This window comes from Aquila chrysaetos, chromosome 18 (genome assembly GCF_900496995.4).
Source record: "Aquila chrysaetos chrysaetos chromosome 18, bAquChr1.4, whole genome shotgun sequence".
NCBI classification, from domain to species: domain Eukaryota; kingdom Metazoa; phylum Chordata; class Aves; order Accipitriformes; family Accipitridae; genus Aquila; species Aquila chrysaetos.
In genome coordinates, this window is record NC_044021.1 from 18,509,162 (window position 1) to 18,526,544 (window position 17,383).

The window sequence follows — 17,383 nt, forward strand, 5'->3', positions numbered from 1 at the left end:
TCCCTCTGATGTACGCCTACTCAGCTCATCAGTCAACAATGCTAAGAAATGTGAATAGAGATAAAGCAGAGAGCAGTTTTGTCCATGCCTTGGCAGAACTGTAAAACTATTCTTTAGCACAGTCAAAACCAGTGGTCTCTTCTTGAACACTACATCTGTGCTCTTGCTGTGTTGACCTGGCTGCTCAGCTGAGTCCAAGGAGCTCAGAAAAGAAAAGCTCCTGCCTAGTCCGAAATATTCAAGTTAATCTCTTATCTTTCCACATTTCTTTCTAGTGTGCCTTTCACAGGAGAAATCTACTAATGTGACTAGCTCAGCCTGTGCAACTGACTATTTAAAGGCGGCTTTTGCAGAGGATGTTGTTTAAAGGAGGAGGAAGATGGGGGGGGCATAAAACAAGCAGGCTAAATCAGTGATAAATGTTTATTCTTCTATACTTTGGTGATTAAAGGTATTTGAAAAGCCTGATTAGCTTCTACAGCAAAGCAATTCTCAGAACAAAGCTGGAATGGTGGCAGAATTAGAACAGACAGAAGTTCCCATGTGATTTTTTTTTTCCCAGTTGCTCATTATCTCTGTCCCAGTGACCTTCTCACCACCTGGCATGCAGCGTATTAATACTTTCTGGGTGTGCTTCAAGAACTTCTGTGCTGCAAACAGCTTCAGATTCTCATTGTCAGTGTTAACTCAGGCACCAGTATGTGAATTATACTAATTGGTTGCCACTTGTTTCACAGCAATTTCCCAAAGGCCCTCTAAATAATGCAGAGCCATGCCACCAGCATCAGCAGCAGGGAAGCAGGCAAAATATTACTGCAAGTAAGCACTGGGACCAGAACCTCTAAGCCTGTTGCTTGTTGCCAGCAACATAGGCACTGATCCTGCTAAGCAAACCTTCTGCGTTTTGAGCATTTCCCTGACTTCATTCTTCCTTCACAGGATTTCTTAGTATGAGCTTCAGGAACAGTGTCACAGTTGCTTTCATTAGTCATTAGAGTCAGTCTTGAGAAAAATGAAATTGTCACCACAGAAGGTCATCAGGAAAGCTTCTGAAAACCACAGAGGTACCTTTAAATGTGCTGTGGTGATCAAGATGGTAGTCTCTACTTTTCCACACACAGAAAGAAGTCCTGATTGAAGACACCCCTCAATGCCTGTGGGTTTTATCTGGATTGATTTGACAAATTTGAATAATTTTTGGATGCTGTGGGCATCATAGCCCTCATCTTGCAAGTCTCGCTCTCACTGGTCTTATCAGCTAAGAGACTGGGGAGGGTTATCTGGCATTAATTGGACTTGCTCTTAGAGGTATGGATCGTCACTCATCTGCCTGTGAAACAGGCACCAAATTACCACTAACATTGATATGAGAAGGCAAAGGCACATCAGTGACTTTTTCGTTGACTAAGTGCTGAAAAAACCATGGCCATTTCCTAAACAAATTCGTAATAGAGAAGGGGCTGATGAGAAACTTGTACTGGAGCTTGGTTTTGCAACTGGAAAGTTGCACAGAAGTCCCTTTATATTTCTAATACAAAGAGACAAAAGGAGGGCAACAGATTCAGAACTACAAATTCAAGTTCTATAATGGCAGGGGGAAAATGATTTGATCCTAGAGAGGGAAAAAATTTTGGTTTGCCATAGAAATCAGCTGTGCTTCATAAAATGAACATACTGGCAGCTACCACCTTCTTTTAATAAGATTAAGGATGGAAGTGTCTATTGCTCTCTTTTAGTCCAGTTAAATGAACTACATGATGGGTGCAGTGGTGCTCTCCTCAAAATCTGAAAGTACCTGTGGTCTAAATACAGCTCCATTCTCCTGAGCCCTCTGTGTAACAGCAGCCATACCTCAATTAATGAGTGCTTCTCTACAACTAATGGTTGACTGGAAAGATTCAGTTCAGCTTTTGTATCCTCAGGCCTTGCTAGCAATACTGGGATGTTTGGAAGTCGAAGCCAGGGTCAGGCCCCCACTGTGTAATACTCTGTACAGGCAAAACAAAACAAAAAAACACATTTGTTCTCAAGAAGCTTAAATTCCTCTTAACCTTGGACTCTTGAGTGCAGTAGAAAGCATCTTCTGTAAAATCACTTAAATAAGGAAGTTTCCCAGTCTTCTGTTAAATAAAGTGCTATCCCAGTCGTCAGCAGGTCAAAGTGAAAGGGAGCCTGACCCTAATGACAGCTGCCTGGGGATTTTAGCTGGAACGTGCTGCAGGAAAAGGCTCAGTGGACTTTGTTGATGCCTTGTGTCAGAAACTCTGTCTAAAAGATCTAAAACTGAAATGGATATTCTCTAGATTAAATGTAGATTACAGTGCCTGTGGTCCCAACTTTCTACATTGGTTGAGACAAAAGTAAAGCTTTCAAGCTCTCTAGGTAAGGTGAACCTGGGATTTGAAACTTCTATCTGATTTCTCCTTTAATGCCAGTTGCAAGTCCATTAGATAAAAGGCACAATTTGTATTCTCTGCACGCCTTAGATTTTCTCACTTTTGCATCCAGGATGCATGTCCTAGTAAATCCTGACTGAGAGCAAAAGACGCTGTCCTGAAAGCTATCAGCTGTTCTACTTGCAGAAGCTGAAGGAAAAAACCTAAGACTCTGTAAACTATTTTTCTTCTCAGATGCTGAAGGAATTACAGGCCAAATTCAGATACATAAATGAGGTCTATTATAGAACAGTCAAAGGTGTCTACTCTCTCCTTAGCCTACTGCACTTGATGGTTAATGTGCCTGCCACTGAATAAAGACACATGAAAATACTTTGAAGAATATGATCTGTTTTGGTTGGCCTTCTCTGCAGCGATGGGAACTGATAGAATTCTGTAATTTGTGGTTTGGAGGATGAAAAGGTTGTTTGTTGATGAGGCTGAGTGCCGGAAGAGGCAAGAGTTAAAGAAAGTGGTGGAAACATCTACTCTTCCTGTTAAACACATCCAGTGATGTGGGTAATGAGCATGTGAGGTGCCCACAGCCATGGAAGCAAACACCAGAATAATAAATGACATGCTATGAGATTAAATACAATGGACTCTTTAAGGGCTGAGTGTCATGGTGCCAAGCTCCTAGTGGAGGGCTGCCGACTTGACTCCTCAGCCAGCTCTGCAATGAATGAATGCTCGAGGAAAAGGTTCAACCAACCATAAGCTCAAAGAATTTCAGTCGCTTCCCTTAGAGGTGCAATATGAGGATGTTCCAGAGCATGCAGGCTTGTGGATACTGATCCCTGCTCTGTGCTTGGCTGGTGAAGTGTGTTGTTTTGTTCTGCTTTGTCTTGTTTTTAAATATTGCTTCCTATGCATAGAGTTTATGTGCAAACAGAACTAGGGAAATCACCTCTGCTCTTAACTGAACAAGGGTGGGACCCCTTTTTTCTATTATTGGACAAACTGTTTCTTAAAATGTCAAATGGCTTCTCTTCTATGTTTAGCTAGCTTAGGAGAGGGAAGGAAGAGAGGAACAAAGGAAGGAAAGGTGGGGGAAGACACTCCAAAGGAGTGTCTGTACACAAACCAGTAGCTTAATTTCGGTTGGATCACTTTTAATTATCGATCACATAATATTTTTAATACAGATTCCCCTGTCTTTTAGGTTTCTTTAAAATGAATGACTGCCATTCCGAAGTAAGCTTAAGCATTTATGTACCCTTGTACAATTGCAATAGGCCTGTGATTTGCCTGTGAGACTGAAGAACCGATCTGAAAACCCAGTAAAGACTGAGTTTTATTCTAAGAGAAACAGTTTGACTGCAAGCCATACTCGTAGAAGAGAGGGAAATTTGTGCTCTGTTGTGCCTCCTGACAGAAGGGCTTCAGTGCAAGGGCGTTGGACAGTTTAACATCGTGCTTTTTAGCTCCCATCGCCTTTTCTATTTCTCACTGTCACTGCCCCTGAAATAAAGAATTTATTGCGCTGTGTTTGCAAGGAAAGAAACTATTGAGGTACAGTAGGTAACAGGTCTATCTTTAACAAGCAACTTTTCATGAAGGCTACTTAATACAAGTTGACAGAGGTCACTGAATAAGACATTCAGCCTTGAAAAATGTCTGTTGCTGGTCTCCTTAAACCTGGAAGAAGGCAGTGTGAACAGCAAAGGCAGTATCTGGTACATACAAAGCTGCACTGACACGTTCTTACAACATGACCCTGTGGGCACCGCCATGGGGAACGGACTAGGATATGGCACCTTGTGCTTGGCCGTTACAGCCCCCACACACGTGCAGACCTGTAACAGTTAAGTAACCCATAGCTACGTAGAGGAGGCAGGAAGTGCTACCACAGCAAGTATGAAGAGCTTGCTGCCCTACCAGGGCGTTGCAGTTACCACAGGTTCAGCAGGAGGACTCTGAAAGGCCCTTAGCACCTAGTTCAGACTGCAGGTCTGCCTGCTGGCTCTGGGAACTGCGAGCTTCCTTGGCTCACAGCTAATGACAAAAGACGGAGCCTGGCTGCAAATGCTCAGCATAGTAATGTTTCAGTTCACTCTTACAGGCAAAGCCCACAGTTCCACTCTTCAGGCACTCTCTTGCTTTCTTTCAGCAGAAAACCAAAGTTTTGTTTTAGTGCAGATACTTTTCTGGTCAACCATTGCTAGCCCAACTAATTACAAGTCCTGCTGGATGGAAATTAAGGCAGTTTTCCATGCACAGATTTGGAAGGCTGGCTTTACAGCTAATGAGAGAGCTATGAGGTAACAGGCTGAGCAGAGCCCTAAGGAGGACAGGTCTTCATCCACCTTGGGTATCCTTGCACTCTAGTCCTGTGCATCTCTCGAACAGAGGCTGTCAGTCATGCTAAAGTATGCCAAGCTGCCTGGAGGTTGTGATGCGGAAAACCTTGGGTCTGCAGGGGAGAAAGGCAAGCGTCTTATTTCAGTGTTCCACCGAGCTGTCCCAGCCCCTTTGTCTGGCCTGAGAGGCCTGAATTTCAGAGTTTGTTCTGGCTGGTTTTTTTTTGTAGCATGGCCAGTTACACAGAAAGTTAAGGCTGAAAAATGGGAATGTCCCCTCCTTACTGGATCACAGTTGGATAAGCCAAAGCAGGCATTATGGCTGTCATGCTCTGGATATATTCACTGACAGTTTATACAGGCACAATACTCCACCCAGCAGGGGTGGCAGGCAGGCAGCGAGCAGACCGACTAGGGCCCAGGCACTTCACACTCCTGCTCAAGATGCTGATGTGGTCCATCAGTTCACCCAAGACTGGGATTCAAATGTAACATAAACATGTGAGAGACTGAAGGCTCTCTGGTCTAAGAACATTTTTTGTTTCAGCATAGCTGCTCCATTTTTAAGCAAATAGGAGATATTTGTGTATCCAGTTTTTTGTAGGCAGTCAGCAAAGTACTTTGTGAAACTGAGACACAGTGGTGAACCTGCAACTAGGGGAAGGAATCCAAATGCGTGAATCCAAAAGAAGGAATTAGGAGGGTAGAAAAGGTGGGGGAGAAGTAAAAAGGAAAAAATATGAAAACAAAGGTTAGCACAGGAGATCCTAACTGAAGCTTTGGCCTGTGTGAATAAAATACTTCCTTGTTCTGCACTGAGAGCATCAGCTTATTGCTGTGCCTGACAGTTCAAACTGGACAAGTGAGTTGAAAAGAAAGTTTTCTGGCTCTGTATTTATTAAGAGCAACGAAATAACTCTATGTTGGCTAGAAGGACAATAAGCTAGACTTTGTTTGTACATTTGAATGATATTCTTTTGTCTCTTGATTGAGTTTTGGTTTTTGGCTTGGCTGGTGTTATTTTATTTTAGTTAGAGGGGATGTGAGGTGTGGGGGTGCTGCTCTGCTTTCCAAGGCGTTACAAAGGTAATCGTAGAAATCTAATTTAAGGTCAGATGTTAAATAAGGAGTTGATCTACCCCTTCTGTTTCTGATGCAGTGAAGGATGGATGTATTGCATCACAAACACCATTTAAATCACACAAAACCTCTGAGGTGCTCGGTGAGCTTGTAGGGGGAGTTTAACAGAAGTGGCAACTCCCTTTTTACTACATAGCAACCTTCTGTTTGGAGTCTGTTCGGTGAGACACAACAGGTCACAGCTACGTTAGAAAAGGGCATATCTGAGGTAATGCTCTTTTGCTCAGCCCTGGGGAACACCCCTGAGATTAATGCACACTCCTTCTGTGTTGTCAGACCACCCACCCTGTTTTGGAGCTATCACAGAAGACCAATACGGTTTGTGACAGTAACATTTATAGTGAAGCAGACCAGTGATCCACTGGTGACATATTCTGATCTTATTCCCCTGCCCTCCGAGTTCCTGGGGTTTTACAGGAATGCTGAAATACCATTTTCTTTGCTCTTTCTGGGAATGCAAACTACATCCCCTGACTTACCTTCAAGACCTATTAATACTTTGGGAAATTCCACCACACCTAACTCGCAAAGTTTTCTGTATATGTTTTACCCTTGTAACCAGTTTCCTTTCCCCCCACCCAAGGAAGGGTGTGATCTAGTTCCATGACTTTAAAAGGCCTTTTCAAATCTGTTTGAGGGCTGTGTGCCTTCTGTGACATCAGCTGGGGAGGGGGGGAAGGAAAAAATAAAGCATGCAAACAATAGCCTTAGAGTAAATATGATCTCACTGTGATTAAACCGCAGTACATCAAAATCAAAAAGCAGATGGAAAACCTAACCTCTTTCCCTCAGGCAAGCAATTAAAAACTTAATGAAAGGAGATCGGATGTTGAATGCTTAAAAATTGAAGGAGCAGAGCAGAAGGAAAAAAAAAGAAAAAAGATGGAAAGAAAGAATCCCAAAACGTGTGTTTTGAGTTCTCAGTTTTCCATTTTCTGGCATTTGCGAGCAGTCTTCTCCCAGACAAAGTTTCCTTACAAAAAACCCCCTCCTCCCAAATTTAACCCTTCTCTACGCAGTTCTGGGGAAACAATCACAAGTTAATTGTCAAGAAACACATAGCTGTGTAGACACAGGACCTCAGTATTGTCACCAACTTACTTCTGTCTGATGTCTTCAGCTTTGTAAAGTATGATTCTTTTTTTTTAATTTTTTTTTTTTTTAATTTTAAATCTAGAACTTAGCTGAACTGGGACATGCTCTTCTTCCTCCAAGTCTCTCCAAAAATTCTCCACAGAAGGGAAAGCCACCCTTCTCTGTCACTTTAGTGTCACCATCTGGGATACTACACAGCAGCCACAACTTGGGATGCCCTGAAAGTCCAGCTTACTGAAGAGAAACAAGCTTGGGAACTCATGTTTCCAGGCTCCTGACAGCCCTCAGCAGGCTGGTGGGGGGACAGGCTGCAAGTTGCCTGTGAATCAGACCCACTTCCAGAGGAGCCAAGCCTGGCTGGTAGATGAGGCTTGCCAGGTCCGGTCAGGGTCTTCTTCATACCTCAGGGCAGCGGCCAAAAGTCAACAAGCCTTCCAGAAAAGCTTGATTTTGGCCAGCTGACATTTTCTAGGGAAGTGTACCCCTGAAGAAGGGAGAGGGAGAGTGTGTGAGTGCATTTTAACCAGTTATAGTTACTATGCTTAGTCTCAGATTGAAATACAACTTTAACTGTATTTTTGATCGTGTGAGAGATTGGTTTGTGCAGTTTCTGGGCTGAGAATGAGATATAGCAGTATAAGCAGGGAGAGAGAAAAAAAGAGAAGATATCTGCTTGTAAACTAGGCCCTTCTATAACAGTAAAAGTTGGTTTATTACCCTAAGCATTTTAACTGGATGTAAAGTCCATAGGACAAGGGCATTCATGACCCAACCTACTGCAACCTGTATGTTAAACAGAGAGTACACACTTGCAGTTGTTTTGTACTTAACCCTTTGGATCAAAAAATTCCTTTGAAAGAGAATCATTGAATTTTCATGGTCTGTATTTTTCTCCCCCTGCCCTCAACTAAGCAGGACATTCCTTGGAGGAATTGAGATTTACTCCTAGGATCCTTCAGCGTTTTCTAAGATTTGTTGTCACCAAATGGTTCACAGTATTGCTATTGCTAAAATTTTCAACCTTGCTGTGAATGAGGACTGCTTAAGAAAGGGCTTCTGATGTGCTGACTGCATTCCTGTAGAGTAAATCCATTCTTATTACTCTTCCTTTTCCGGGCAGGCTAATCCACTGACTGTGAATGAAGTGTTTTTAAAACAAACAAAAATAGAAAGGCAAGAACGGGCCTCATCCCTATAGAGAAAAAAAACAACATACAATTTTTGCCATGCTATGCACTTGTGTTTCTAGGACTGCAAGCTATAGCTTTAGCAGTCCTGTTTCTTGTCAAACACAAGCTACATCCAAATTTTCTGTGGAAAAATGAACTCCTTAAAATTAAGACAGTTTCCACTACTGTAATGTCTAGACCAAAAGGCAAAAGAAGAAGGTCACTTGCCAAGAGCAGCCTGTGATAAACAGGCAGCAATATTCACGGCTGTACTCTTAGCTGCTATAAAGCGACCCAGCTTCACTGATACCGAGAGCTGCAGCCATTTACAGGCAGCTAGGAGTACCTCTAAATGCAGCTTTACTCAGCAGCAGCCCAACTTAAATATTGCTGAATACATGCCATAAATATTATTTTGTAGTACAGTCCCAGAGGACTGTCTGATCAATCCTACTGAAGACCTAGCATAAAGCATCTTTCAGGGGTCAGAGTACTGTTGTAACAGGTAAATCTCCATTACTTTCATGGATGCTCAGAGAGCACCTATTATGTAAAGAAGCATCTTGAAATGTGACTTGCACATTTACGATTCCAAATGTTACTGAATGTAAGCTCCTACAGAGGTGTGTGGACTTCAATGTCTCAAGAAGTTCAGCTACTTGTCTCCATCAAGTGCAGCCAGAAATGAGAACAGTAGAAGATAAGGGTTTTCCACAATTGTTGCAGCTAAGGCAGACACCTGTGCATGCTCCTCTTATGTGCTTATGTCGCTTTAAAAATGAAATTAAACTCTAGATCTTGGAGACAGGCAGGTTCCTAATTCCTGTTGGTATGAATGGGATTTTAAGTACTTAGATGTCTGTGACAAGCTAGTCCAAATAAAATAAGCAAAACAAAAGTGACTTTACCTAGGCCCCTAAGTGACCTAAGCCCATCTATTATATGCACAAGACATTCCCGTGCCCTTAACACCTTTGATAACAGCAATATGACAAGGAGGAAGCCCTACGCTCCAGTGACAGTCTTCTACTTTTGTATGCGCAGAGATACAAGGCTGTTTGCTATTTCCAGATACTGGGGGAATGTCCTCTTCTCCTGTACTTCTGTGCAAGAGCAGGACCTCATGCTTGGCTGAGGACTACCATGAGTGCAAGTTCTTTGTGAGAAGACAAAGGCTTCTTGTCTCCTACCATTTCTAAAGTTGGCCAAAGTAGCCAGTAGGTACACCAATTCCAGTAGTGGTGCATGGAGGTATGTGTGACTCAGGAGAATTGCCTCATTCAAACTTTTACTCGGGTCACTAGACGCACCTGGCCTTGCTGCAATGATGCTGGTATTTGTCACGGAGCACAGGCAGTTCAGTAGTATAAGCTTCTCCTGAGCCACCACATGTATGAGTTCAATGTTCAGTGATAAGATATCAGTGCAAGTATAATCTCTTCTAACCCCACTTGCTGCTGTGCTTGAGATCGTAAGATTCCAAAGGTGAGTTTGTACGTGGTCTTAGGAATTGTGCTCCAACACTTGACAAGTTCATAATAACGCTTCATGAGACTTCTCCAAAGTCTAGCCTGTATTCTGCAAAAGAGTGGTTATCGGCCTAGAAAGGCTGCAGAACCCTCCTAAAATGTACCTTCATTTTTGCTTTGCAGAAGATGTTTCCATAAAGTCTTCCTATTAGGCAGTTCTCCTACTCTCTGATCTGGCAGGTGCCCCTCTGATCAGGTCTTTTGATAGTATGGCACTGTTTGCAATGACTAATGTTGAGTCAAGGTATCTAAAGGCAAAGTAATAGTCTAATGTGACTGCAACCTCTAGCAGAATCTTAAAAGCATGAGTAAAACCCCTAGATTAGTAGCCAATATCGCTTGTACTATCTAGGGTTAATCTGAATTGGAACTATCAAAAATATAAGGAAGACTGTTCTGGCAGTTCTGCTTCCCCATCCTGTACTACGAACTACTGGACAGAGACAGATTAGGCTACCAGGTTCTTGTTGAAATAGATTTACAGCTGCATTACTTAAGAACAGCTGCTAGCATGAAAACGGAAGTTTAGAAATCATGCAAAAAAACTGCATGCTGTTAGCTGTAATGCTTTGTGATGGCTCCTCTTTTTCCTCTGAAACAAGTCCTGTAACGTCCCTCACCTTCAGCAGCACCTCCTTCTGTAAAACAGAATGAACAGCACCTTGCTATCCTACCCAGTCTTTGGTAGGGCAAACAAATTCTATTGTGGGAGTTTCTCAAATGCCCTGAGGTATTGAGGCAGTTACCTCTATTAAGTATACAAATACATACTTGACCCAAAACTGGGAGGCTTATAAGCAATACATAAGTCTACTGGGGGCGGGGGAGGGGGCGACACAGAAGCCACAGTGGGAAGAGTGGGAATCTGAAAAGGACAGTGGCCCTCCAAGCTTTAGGAAGGAGCCAGTCCTACTGCTACATCTCACTAGTGCTGCTGCTGATTTAGGCCTGACCCTGCTAGACTTCTGTCACCTTCCTCCATACATGCATGGAGGAGATAAAAAGCATGGAAACTTCCATTGCAAATTCACAAGGGTAGCAGAGATGGCACAAACTTGTACAGTTTTTCCCCTTTGTTGGTTTGTTTCTCAAATACTACCTTTTATAAGGTTTTACGGTTCCTATTTACTCCTAAGTTTGATTGTCACCCTGTGATTGCTGAGATAGCAAAAAAAAAAAAGGAAAACAAAGAGGAGTGTGAGGGATAAACAAAACAGAGAGGATTTGGTTAGTAAAGTACAGGCAGTTCTCTTCCTTTTACATGGCCCAACACTCAAAGTCTTTCATTGCCAGGGTTACAAGCAGCTTTTCACAAGCATTCCTGGTTGGGAATATAGTATTTCTTCCCAGTGACACTATTTTGTTTGTCTTGGCATACAGGCATTGTAACCAAGTCTATATATTACAGGACTGTGCCTTAGCACAAATGGCAGGCATTTCAAACCCTATTTACTTAGGTTTCTTCCTTGCCCAACAAATTATCTAAAAATAGATAATCAAGACCTCATACTTTACATCTACGTCATTCCTTTTGGCTTAAACAGGGTAAGGAATGCAGGGGGTTTTGTTGTTTTTTCTCTCCTCTTTCACTAACTGTTTGGATCTTTTAGTAAACAGATAAGTCCCCCTTTCTCCTTCCCCCTCTTTTTTTGTCTTGTGAACAGCCAACAAGCTACAAAAGCCTTGTTATGATAATGTCTTCTCCCTTTTGCTTCTGTCACACTTTTATTGCCTGAGATAAGGGCATTGGAATTGCTGGCCAGATACATCCTCTCCCATCCATGTTCCTCTCTGATCATGGTAACCCACTGGTATTTCTGTTCCTGTATAGCACATTTTAGCTTTAACTGCTTCATCCTTGGAATCACAGTCTGGGTTTGGTTTCAGAAAGGGTTGATCCTACCTTCTGGATTACAGATTACTTGAACAGCATCCTGTGAGACCTTGATGGGATGCAGTTTTGTGGTACATGGAGATTTAGCACAAAAGGATGCTGTTGTCATCAAATGAAGAACTGGGGTGTTGCCATAATACAACTGCACCCTACAGGAATTAGTTTCTGAAAGTAGCTTTTAGACAAGGAGGACTAAGAAATGCTCACAACCAACACAGAAGTATTTGTTATGCTAACGTTTCCTATCTTTCCATGGCTCAGAGTAACTTTTGTGTTCTCCAGTATTTAACTAATACATGAATGGCAGAAGAGGACCTAATCTGGGGTTAAATTTGTCTTGCTTTAAACAGTCACATCTTCACTGAATTTCACACAGTGTGCAAAAGAGAGACAGAAGTGTAAAGACATATATAAGGTAAAATTCTGAACTTGCTTAAATCCACAGGGATTTTCCCAGTGGCTTTCAGAGGATTCAGACTCGAGTATTATGTTGGAAGGATGTTTAAAGAGTGGGATGGACAATAAAAGAAGCTTAGATAAAATAAGAGAGCGAACAAGTCTTCAAAATGTTTATGAGTGAAAAAAGGGTAGACTAGGATTTCTAGACCAGAAATGATCTTGGGTTTAGTCACACTGAAAGTGAAGCCACGAGTGATGGAGAGACGTACTCAGGGTCTCACACATCAGTCAGTTCCTGTTGTGTACAACTGTTAATACTCTAATTAAACTCTAATAAGAATCTCAATCATTTCATTAAATGAGGCCTTATATTATGGACTATCACAATGAAAGTAAAGAATGACAGACCCCAGTATAACACCAGGAGCAGTTAAATAGACCCAACTCTGCACCTGGAACCTAAGCCACCTCTGAAATGATGGTATGTCCCCAGGCAGCCCATAAGCATGCTCTGTTCCTTTATTTTCTGTATACAATAAAAACTACAGGACTTTTGCTTTTCTATAGAAAAATAAAAGAAAGCAAGCGAATACAGAAAGAAAATAATAGACACTGAATGAGCAGGTATTTTCTTTCTATGTTACTCCAGGGATAACAAATAGATCGGGATAAGAAATAGATCTAAGAATGTTTGTCCTAGTTAAACAGCGTAACTACTTGACATTTCCCAGGGAAAGTAAACACCTTAGTCTGACAAGAAGGCCAAAACCCTCAGTCTTTTTTTTTTTTTTAGGGCTCGTACTTTCTTTGTCTAGAGTTACGTAATCACAAACCCAAACCAAAATGCTCATTCCAAACAGACAGGGCAAAGGAAACATTACAGAGCAGGGAAGACTTCCACCTTTTGAGCCGCCTTATCGGTCCCTATTCTTGCAGCACCACTGGGCTACATATGAAGCATGATCTCCTTGCATCAGAGGAAGGATAGATGGTGACACCAGAAGTCAGGAAGCTGTGTAACTATGCAGGACCATTATTTTGCCACTGCGACAGAAGTGTCACTTAGTCATGGGCAGTTGCAAAGCAGTTCATGAGCTCTGGACTAACAGTGACACTGCTCTTCTACCCCCAAGTGCCTGACATTTTGTGGTAAGAGTCACAGCTTCTCTAAGCAGGTATAAAGTCTACCTGAACTGTTTTGAGGGGGAGTAGAAAGGGACAGGAGATGAATTTGATCTCAGACTTCAGATCAGTTGTTTGAGACAGAATTAAAGCCAAAAAAAATAATTTTCAAAGTCATGGAGTATCTTTGTCTATCTGTATCTTACACAATTTCTTTTTCCCGGTTATTCTTAACCACCATGAGATGGAGAAACTGGCAGCAGCTTTGAAAACTTAACTCTGACCTTTCCCAAAGTTTGGGTATGAGAGATCCTGAAAGCCTGGGCTGAGCTCAGACATATATGGAAAAGCATGAAAATCTGCGTATATTTACCTAGGTATCACTCGCACATCTCATTCTGCCCGGGTTTATAAGCCTTATACAATGCTATAGCATTAGGGCTCCCATGTAGGAGACACTACACTGTCTAAATTCAGTAAGAAGATGGACTTCACTTCCAAAGCAAGTTAGTCTCCAAGTAAGTATATAACGTGTGACATTTCCAAATCACATTTTTATTGATGCTGAAGTTATTTTTGGCAGAGAAAGTAAAGTTTTTCCTTCCCTCCCCCTTTTTTTCCGATCACACAAGATTATGGTATGTCTGTACAGTAATCTAATGCCCTGTGGGCAATTCAGTACCTTGCCCAGACGTTTTTAAGTAGAGTAATATTAGGATGAAAGCCTCCACATCTGTGTCTTCTGAAGAAAAACCTCTAGTAAAAGGTTAAGCTAGAATCACTTATTTTATTTAACTTGGGAAAGGGGGATAGGCTACCCATTTTTTTAAATATACGGTGGGTTTGGGGTTTTTCTTCTTGCTTGTGACCCGAACAGACCGCCCTGAAAAACTGCGCTGTGATGACGAGACATTCACCAAGGGCTGGAAAACGGGGAGAAGCAGCCATACCTGTCCCAAACCGACGCTGGGCATCACGTACAAACCCGCCTTTCCCGAGACACCGGGCTCGCACCGTTCGCTAGCGCCGGCGTAAGCGGGAGAGGCGCCGAGACACCGGGCGGGAAGCCCCATCTCCCCCCACCCACAACACCCCAGACCACCCGGGGCGGGTGGGGGTCTCCGCCGGTCTGCCCCCCTCCCCGGCACCCCCCTTAGGGCTCTGTGCCCGGAGACAGCACGGAGCAGCGGGCTCGGGGCGGCTCGGCCGCACCACCCCGGGGCCAACGGCTGCGCCCGCTTTGTCCTGCGGGGGGTACCGAGGGGAGCCCCGAGCCGCCCGCCTCCTGTCAGGGCTGGGGCCCCTCAGCGAGGGCCGCCCGGCTGCCGCCGGGGAAGCCGCTGACAAGCCCGTGAGACTTCAAAGGCCCCTGCCCCAGCCCCGGGACGGCGCCCGCCGCCGGCTCACCTTGTACTTCATGGCTGCGGAGCGCTGAGGGGGCCCGCGCGGCAGCTACACCGCCTCCCGCCGCATCGCCGCCGCCGCCTCTCCGCGCCCCGCCGCCCGCCACCGCCGCCAGGCTACCCCGCTCATTTGCATAGCGCCCCCGCCATTGGCCACGCTCGGGGACAAGGTGGACCGCCCCCCTCCCCCCGCGGCTCCGCCCTCTGCTTCCCGCCCGTCGGGGCGCTGCGGCCGGCGGCGGCGCTGAGGGGAGCGGGGGAGAAGGGTCCCACAGAGCGAGGGCCGAGGGCCCCGCTTCTTGTGAGCCACCGGCTCCGCCCGTGCCCTCCCACACGCCGCTCGCCTCGAGTTCCCCGCACGACGGGGACACTCGGAACAAAAGGCCTTCTGTCTGCCGCCCCCGCCCCGGCTGCTGCCTCCTGTGCTGAGGGGGTTTCTGGGCCCGGCAGGGTTCAAAGCGCCCGGGCTGTCAGGGAAGGCAGCCCCGGGAAGAGCGGCTCTGAGGTGACAAAGCGGCGGGGAACCAAAAATGCGCCCTCGCAGTCTGGCCTGGTCTGGGGCCTGCGGGGCCGGGGCCTGCCCCGCCAGCCGGGCTGCGCAGAGGTCCCGGCCTGCTGCCAAACCTGCCTGGTGCTAAACCTCCTCCATCCGTCCCCTCTGTAGCCGCCTTTTTCTTGTGCAGCTCTTGGAGGGGTTGAGCGCTTCACGCTGCTCCGTTCCTGTCTTTGCAATCGATTTTCGTTCTCGTTTGTCCCCAAAAGATGGATCTTCTAACTACTGCCTCTTGAATCAAAATGCCCAGTGTTCGCTCTGCCCGGGAAAGCCTGCTGTTCAAACACGGGTTAGACACCAGGGGCCAAGATGGCTTTAATCATCTAGAGATGTCCATTATAAAGAGTGACCATGGCAAATAAGGATTACTTGGAAGAGAGTAATAATTAACTCTGGTATCTTGGGGGCAGGAAAGAGCAGGGAAAATAAATGTGTGGTGATCCTCCATGCTTTTTAAGTCAGACCCCTTAATCAGGCATGATTAATATGGCGCACATAATAGGAATCTTTGTGTATGGGACATACTCCAGCTTGTTTAGATGAACAGGAAATAAATTCTCTCCTTTTTGCCCGAGTTGGATCTTACCCAACATTTCTAGGTCACAGATGGACTCAAGACTATTTCTAGTGGCCTAAGGAAACACAGCAAAGAATAATCTTGTACTACCAGATTACCAACATAACTTCATTCCATAGTACAGTGATATCCTTAAATTCTCATGTGACTAATCCTCTAGAGAGGGATCCTATTGCTAAAATGGCTTCATGGCTTCTAAGGAATGTCATACTTTTATCTGCAATCTCTTCTGTTCTCTAGTTCCAGCAGAAAATATGTGGTTGTACTATACAAATTTCCTAAATGAATGCAAAAATATTTTTTTTCTATACTGTCTAATAGTTCATCGGTATGAGTTCCTGTCAGTACAAAAGACGTCTCAGTGAGAAAAGTGAGCTTCTGCTTCCTGCAGTGCAGAGCACGCCACTGTGACTGGGGTCCCTGTGCACTGCTGTAGCTTCACTGGCTGTAACCCCCCACAGGGTTTTTTCTTAGGGTTTTTCCTTCTGTTTTTGTTGTTGCTGTTGATTCTTCTGATTTTCCAAGATGGTACTTGAAAGAGATAATATTTTATATGCACTGAGTTTGGGGCAGCGTTGTTTTAAGTGTAGCATCAAAATAAACATGGGTAGTTTCGAGAGAATAAAGCTCATTTGTATGCTGTGTCCTTAGACACTTTATTTAAGAAATAATTCTTCCAGTGATTATGCATAACCAGCTTACTACTAGAAGAGCACAAATCTCTTTGGAGTGTTTCTTAACTGTAGAGTTTGACCCTGGATTTTCTTTTTGCGTGTTTTTGCCCTTCATACTCCAAGGATAAAAATTTCTCCTGGGAGGAGAAAATTTCTCCTAAGTGCAGAGGATGCGATGGCTAATGTGTTTGCATGGTATTGGACTAGCATCCAAATCCCATTCCCTGAACGAGCTCTGTATAATCTCTTTATGTGGCACCATTGTCATGAAGATAAATGCATTAAAGATTGTAGAACCACATTAATAAGAACCGGATAAGTGTCAGAGACAAAAATAAGAAAAGTAGAATCATACTTCTGAGTTCACCTATATTTAAATGCAGAGTGCATCTGGTTTCCAGTCATCTCACCAGCAGTGATACTTTTAATGTAATTGGTGTTTCTCCTTTTTCAGAATGCTTTACAATCACATTATGAAATCTAAACATATTTGAAAAGCTGTGCCTTCTGCTTTTGTTTTAGCTTGCTTTGCTTTTAACTTATGTAAAATGTCCCTGACTGATCTTGATATGAGGTAACAGATGTGTTAATAGTCAGTTAAATAGTTAATATTTAGTTAATAGTAGAATTCTAATTGAGTTGTTCCCTTGTATATATTGTTTTGCCTTTATTGCTCTCCATAACTCATATTAAAAACTTTTAACTAGATGCCACTGGAATGACACTTTGGGCACAAAGTCTATCGGTGTTGGTAGCTATACAATTCTGAAGAAGCAGATACAAGAATTGGTATTTTACAGGGAGAAAGAGAGATTGCCATCGCACACCACCTCCTCAGTCAAGTCCCACTGCTCATTTTATTCACGCACCCTCCCTCCCCCTTCTCTCACCTACTCTGTTTACCGTCTTAGGTTTTCTTTGCACTTTGAGGGGGTTTTTAATTTCCCCAAGGGTGAAATACTCCTGCTTAGTGCAACACTTCTAGCAGAGCTAGCAGTGTGGTGGAGCTCCCCAATCTATCACGAATATCAGGAATTAGATATACCTTGAAAGAGAGATTTGTAAATACGATCCTCTAACCTTGACGCATTAC

The 17,383-nt window shown here is 43.8% G+C and overlaps 1 protein-coding gene across 1 annotated transcript in view; it reads right to left on the reverse strand.

Annotated features, from left to right (window-relative positions):
- The window catches only part of NEDD9 (neural precursor cell expressed, developmentally down-regulated 9), a 41,507-nt gene extending 26,918 nt beyond the window's left edge, over positions 1–14,589 (reverse strand). Inside the window, exon 1 of the mRNA XM_030042069.1 lies at positions 14,491–14,589. Within this exon, the coding sequence (XP_029897929.1) occupies positions 14,491–14,502 (12 nt within the window). The 5' untranslated portion in view covers positions 14,503–14,589. The remainder of the gene's footprint in view (positions 1–14,490) is intronic.
- Between the last annotated feature and the right edge of the window lie 2,794 nt (positions 14,590–17,383).